The 6,629-nt window shown below is 39.6% G+C and overlaps 2 protein-coding genes across 2 annotated transcripts; one reads left to right on the top strand and one right to left on the bottom strand.

Annotated features, from left to right (window-relative positions):
* Nucleotides 1–443: 443 nt before the first annotated feature.
* On the top strand, nt 444–1,412 carry C922_01917 (hypothetical protein; the record flags this gene model as incomplete). Its single annotated transcript, XM_008817516.1, has 1 exon — nt 444–1,412. One exon carries the CDS (start codon nt 444–446, stop codon nt 1,410–1,412), a length of 969 nt encoding a protein of 322 aa, XP_008815738.1.
* A 2,669-nt stretch (nt 1,413–4,081) lies between these two features.
* C922_01916 (phosphoethanolamine N-methyltransferase) lies at nt 4,082–5,385 on the bottom strand (the record flags this gene model as incomplete). Its single annotated transcript, XM_008817515.1, has 4 exons — nt 4,082–4,704; nt 4,852–4,934; nt 5,165–5,195; nt 5,298–5,385. 4 exons carry the CDS (start codon nt 5,383–5,385, stop codon nt 4,082–4,084), a joined length of 825 nt encoding a protein of 274 aa, XP_008815737.1.
* Between the last annotated feature and the right edge of the window lie 1,244 nt (nt 5,386–6,629).

Genomic DNA, 6,629 nt, shown 5'->3' with positions numbered 1-6,629 from the left:
CTATTTGCGTGAATTTCTTTCTCCTGTGTGATGACAACACACGGTTGCGCGCACTTCCTATGCCGTTTTCGTACGCACTTATAGAGGAAATAACCTTTACATGCATTATCGCTAGAGAAACAAATCAGCGGTGGCGACAGCACTCGTTGGTTATAACTGCCTGTAACTTTTCATTTGTGTAAGTGAATTGATCGACACGCGCACACTGCAGATATATCAGTTTCTGCACCATTCTGTGATTACTGCTTGGTTTGCTTCATACGTCACTACGGGCGGTCGGACGCGTCTCAACTTGGTACCCTTTTTTGCTTGACTATCTTCTCAAGTTACTACGCGTGATTGTCTCGCACTTTGCACATTAAGGTGCTCGTTGGTCTCGCTCACCTCCCCCCATTTTGGTGCCCACTTTCCCGTGGAGACGAATAAATTCACAAGGGAATAAAATGAATAATAATTTTCAAAATGAAAATTTCAAAGAAGACAACTATATTAAGGCCTGGATTAAGCAATCGGAAAACCCGGAGCTTTATAAAGACTGGAACGACATAGAGGATCAGAGTTACCCGAACGAACTGGTGAAGGTCGTTGACTTTAATAATTTCAATAGTAACCTTATAAACACAATTATGACTGAACATTCTGTGGAGATGTCCCAAAAAAAAAAGAAAAGGAAAGCCTACAGTTTATTTTATAGTAATGAAATAAACCCTGAAAATAATAACCCTTCGTGTAATGAGGAGTACCCGAATTATTACGATAGCTGTATATATCCATCATACGATGACAGTAACGTAAAATATTTTTCTTCCTTGGATAAAACTCCAGTGGGAGGCAGAATGGCTGATAGACCCAAGTTACAATTAAAGCAAGAAAAAAAACGTATGTCCATTAAGAAAATGAAAAGGGAAAATATTTGTACAGAAAATAATTACAATGATAGGATGATCTGTGGGAATTTTATTAGCTCCTCTCCACTTATAAAATTAAAAGAATTTACAAAGCCAAGTTATGGAAGTGAAAGCACGAGTGAATTTTTTAATAATTACGAATTTGAAACCCCAGTTAAAGTCCTCAGCTCCAAGAAAAAATCCTATGATTATAAAAATAGAAAAGATAATAGTACTACGAACACGACAAAGGAAAACTCGTCGCAGGAAAATGCCTCATCAAATAACAGCGAAACTAAGAGGACCATCAATTTTTCCAATAAGACGGACGATTTTAACGACCTGCATTACAACTCCGAGAACGATTTCTTGACGTCTTCCGAATATGTGGACGACGATGACTCGTCCAGATGCTCCAACAAGAAGCAGAGTGAAGTGAACTTCCTCGGCCAGCGACTGGACTACAAGGTCGTCGGCAACGTCATAAATATTTCCAAGAACCACCCGCATTTTACTATGTCGTGACGGGGAGTCAATCAATCGTGGGAGTAGGTCAACCATGCAGTATTGGCAGCGCCGTTCTGCACCATTTGAATTTTTTTTTTTTTTTTCATCGAAACGGAATCGCACAACGGAATGATCCAAGTGGAGGCATAAAAATAGAGGTAAAAGCGACTCATTAATTGGCGCAATAAACGACGAAATGATCCACGAAATGACCGACTAAAAGATAAAGAACGAGCGTGGAGAAGGGAAAACAGCCAAGCGAACCATGCGCGCTATTCCAAATGGAGAAAAAAAAAATATATTTGTACACCCAAACACAAGTCAGATTTGCAACAATTAATTGTTTTTATTTTATCGCTAAATAATTGTATTCAAGTCCAAACGTGTTACTGTTAATTTGGGCCAGGGAGGCGGACCCGCACGCACGTACGCGCATGCACAAATATACACTACACATGTGTGTATGTCCGTATGCCCCTCATCCCTTGGCCTCCCTCTTTTTTTTTACGTTAACAATTTATATATGGGCATATATAAATGGTTAAAAAAATTAAATTACAAACATGTATGTCATAATTTATAACAGACATATGATATATGTGTTTTCCTTTCCCCCAAAAGCTTTTATGCCGACGTTTTGCGGTGTACCGTACATAAATCTCCCTGTTTGGAATTATTACATATGTTTTTTTTTTTTTTTTGCCATTTCTTTCAGTAAATTAGGATATAAAATCATTTGTTACCTTTCCCCCTTTTTTTTTTTTTTTCATTATTTATGTGCAAATCGCCACCACTTTTTCAAAAAAAAAAAATTTCATAATTTGTTTTTTTCCTTTATACGCTGTCTGAAAAAACACCAAAGCATAATTTAGTTATATGCATGTATGCATATATGTATATCAAAAAAATGAACAAATACATACATATATATCGCGATACATGTGTATCTTTTTTTTTTTAAATCTAACTTTTAAACAAGAAAAAATCCTCAATTATTTATAATTTTTATGTCCGTATAGACAGGGCTGGGAGAAGGAGTAAAAGGAGGAGGTAGAGGAAAAATGCTGTTGGTCGATGCTAATAATGGCACCTAGCATAGTCCCCATTGTTATACTAACTAAGAAGTGTTCCATTTGATCCATTTTTTGGCCGTTCCTTTAACAATGTAGACAGGTTAGCTACCTGAGGGACACGCGGCTGGAATCAACCCAATATATATTTACAGCCCACACGCACAACCACACGGAAGGGGGTTCCCCTTCTGCGATAATTTTTTTTTAGAACGGCTTCGTTTAACTAGCGAACGAAGTTGATGATTCAGTTTGGCACCACGTTGTGGGCATTTCAAACCGAGTGTGCAATCCGATCATCCTTTACCGTTTTTTTTCTTTTCTTTTCTGGTTCCTGCTTAATATGCTCTACCGCGACAGCAACTTTCCTTTTTCAAGCGCCGTCGGCGTGGTAAAAGGTTAGTGGTTGGGTAAGTTATGTAACATAACTGCACAAACTGACTATGTAGCTTAACTGCGCACAGTGTGGCGGCGCCACATAAAAGGGGAAAATAATTCTATGCAATTTTATTGAGCAAGATGAGGAGACAGATACCCCTCCTCAGCTACGCAAAACGGGTGTGGCCACTTAACTCAGCCAAATGGACACACAACATAACTGCACAATGTGAGGATGCCACGACAACACGCAAGAGGGGTTAAGCAACAACTGGGTAAGCGGGTTAGATCAGCGAGATTCCCACAGGACCTGCGCCGGATTCGAACTAAATTCGCACTGGCTCCTACGGGATTTCCACTGGGTGCCCAATTGCGATAACTAAGCCACATAATAAAAATCAGTCCGCAGTTAAATAAACCGCTGAACTGATTTTCTTTTCCTCTCTTTTTTTTAATTCGCCCCAGCGCTACACTTGGCATTTTTCAGCGCTAGGGAAAATCATTTATATGTAATTAAGCACACTTTTTTTTTTTTCTTTTTTTTTTTTCTCTATATACTCAATGACACATTTCGTCACAGACCTCGCGCAATGGTCCCGTCTGTTATAGGGGTCTGCAATCGTTTGTGTAATCTTGTGAGGCCTAAAATGTGCACTCAATAATGGTGCATACAAAAACATATACATATATAAAACAAAGCGCGCGCGCAGCGCGTGTTGCTTGTGACATTACACACAAAAACGCACGTGCGGGGGGGAAGTGGCCCATATAAAAATGGTCACGTTATGTTTCTGCATATATGTATGAGCCTTTATTTGCACGCAGACACATTTTAAGATTTTCGCCTTCGAGGTGGTTAAATGAGAGGCGTGTGTGTAAACAATCAGGAAGAATGGAACGGAGTGAAAAAAGCAAAGTGGAGAAAAACGGGTTTTCCTTTTTTGTTCTTCTCTACTTCCATCCCAAAGGTGGAGAAATGACTTCCCCCTTCATCGAGCAGCATATGGCTCCGAACGGGGTTCGTTTCTTCTTCCCTACATGGTGTGATCTCCCGTTTTATTGATTCATTCATGGGTTGGTTAATGGGTTGGTTAATCGCCTCATCAACCGGTTGAGTTATTTTTCTTTCTATACACTGACCGTTTCGATCATTATGAAAAATTGCAAAGTTTTGGGGTTCCCCAATTCGGGTTTCTATATATATTATTTTTTTTTTTTTTTTCACCCCGTGCCTGCAAATCAGATCATCTTCTGCGCCTTGAAGTATCCCCACTTCTGCAGAGCCCTCTTGGCGTCCTTAATCTTTCTGGTCCATCCATCCTTCAAAGAGTTATACTCCTTAATGGAGAACTTCTTCAAGAACTCGTCTTTTTTTTCCTCCAATTTGTTGAGTTCCAACTGTAGTAACTCCTGCCAGTAATCGCTTATATCCTTTGCCTCGACATTTTGGAACTTGCAGGACTTAATCAGATCTCCGTAATCTTCGATAGGCAGGAGGGTATACTTTCTGTTCTTAACGTAGGCCTTGAATTCTTCGTCCCAATTTTCCATCTTAGCAGCACAGTAGTCGGTTATTAGAAGAATTCCATTTGGCTTTAGCCACTTGTAACATTTTTCAAATAAGATTTTTTTGTCGGCATAGGGCAAATGCAAAATGGCGTCTCTGCTGTATATCATGTCGAAAGTGGCTTCTGGGAAGTCTTTTTTTACAATATCCATTGCTTCAAATTCGATCTTTGCTTTATCTTTGTTTCGTTGCTTAGCGATGGTGACAATCTTTTCGCAGATGTCCACTCCATGCATGTGTGCACCGTACTTCTCATTTATGTATTTGCAGCCGCCACCCAGACCGGAGCCGATGTCTGTAGGTGGGTAGGACAATGCGCCAAAAGCGGGAAAAAACGGAAAAAATGGCAAAAATTGGGAAAAATTTGTCGAAAAATGGGACAAAAAAAATCAACCTCACATTCAACGCCCCGACGCGTATGTGCCACGAAGGCTTTCCTTACCTAGTACTTTCGAATTTGCTTCCAAATATATGTCGCTTAAGAATTTCGTTGTTGCAACTATTCCTCCAGAGGAAATGTAATCCCTGTTGGGTGGATGAGGAAATGCCAGCGTCAAATTGTGAAGGTGAAACGGTGATACAGTCGCGATGCGCATGTGTACACACAGAAAAATGGCGACATGCCCACATGCAGGACTGGAGGGAGGTAAATAACGGGACGCGTAGGCCGTGCTAAGGTGGGCTAGCTGGCTTATCACATTATACGCTATCATATCATAATCCTTTATGTCATTTTTTTTTTTCTTTTTTTTTACTCTCCAAATATAAATTCATAGGCTTTTAATCCTACACATTTTGTCAGGAAAGGAGAAAAAAAAGGGAAAGGAAAGTTAATATTTACATGGTCCTTAAATTCGAAATCTTATGCGTGCGCATGAATATGCATACGGTTCACGCAATAGAACGATTTGATAATACCTTCATCAGAGTATTGGTTGTCCTCTAGGTATTTCTTATCTACTGATTCACCAACCATTTTGTTCAATGAAAGGAGCGAAATTGAAACGGTTTTTTTTTTGTTCGTTTTAATATGGGAATACTTTAGGGGTGATAGGCCAAGAGAAGCTGACTATTGGGTATATATTTACAAGGGAGGGAAAATAAGATTGCGAAAAAAGCAAGAAAAAAAAAAACGATGAAATGGAAGGACGTTGGTTAAACGGCTTTATGTGCTGGTGTAGCGTGAAAAGTGTCACTTTTTCGTTTTCGATAAAATTCCTTGTAATTTGCTAATTTTGTGAAATAAGTTTCGAAAAAGTTGAAAAAAAGTTGTTTCGTCTTTGGCGAGGACTTGCGAAAAATTTGAACTTGAAATGTTTTTTAATTCGAAATGTTTCTTAAATTGAAATGTTTTTTAATATTATTTTATTTTTCAATTTTTGTTTAGTATGCTCTTTAATTTGATTTCTCTTTTCGCTTCCTCTTAAGCACCTTCCAAAGCGCTTGTGTTTGCAGGGGGTAGTGTGACGAAGGATCCTGTGGTGTTGCGACTCTTCACACCTTCTCTACTGGCCACCATATTTGTCGAGTATCACATATGCATGCACGAAGGGGTGAGGAAGATTCATCTATGTGGTATCCCACCTTTATATATACATATATGTGCTTAGGCGGGGAAAGTACACATACATATACGCATTTACGTGCAGCTACATATTTGTAGCTCCTGAGGGGATATACCCAATACACCTCTTCCCCCCCTTTTGATAAAGACCCAAGTGTATTAAACCTGTGCGGAACTTCCATGAAGGGGGTACACAGGGGAATTTCTCTTTATGTTAACGCTGCGCCACCATTTTTGTACCGTGGCTGCTTTGGCGACGCGGAAACCCAGCAAGGTGCACATGGGGGACTCACGGAACGCATATATACATATAAGGGTATGCCCAAGCGGGGCCATAAAAATATACAAGTACCTACCTATGTGCATATATATATTTGCATATATACATTTGCATATATATATATATATTATGCATCCTTGTACTTACGCATACGCTTACTGGGCCCACACCCCGCGCAACCCAAAGAATGACCTGTCGTTCCTCAAAAGAACATGAAAAAGTGCAAATTAACCTTTACACTTTTTTTCTGTAGATCTTTCCCCTGCACAGGGAGCTAAGCATATAACCAGAAACGAAAAGCTGTTGCTCCAACGCGGAAGCGTGGCGATAAGCGAATTTTTACGTGACAATTTTTCTGCCGCGACAAAAGGGATAA

The sequence above is a fragment of the Plasmodium inui genome, assembly GCF_000524495.1.
Source record: "Plasmodium inui San Antonio 1 unplaced genomic scaffold supercont1.6, whole genome shotgun sequence".
Classification (NCBI taxonomy): Eukaryota; Apicomplexa; class Aconoidasida; order Haemosporida; family Plasmodiidae; genus Plasmodium; species Plasmodium inui.
This window is presented reverse-complemented; position numbering and strand designations above follow the sequence as displayed.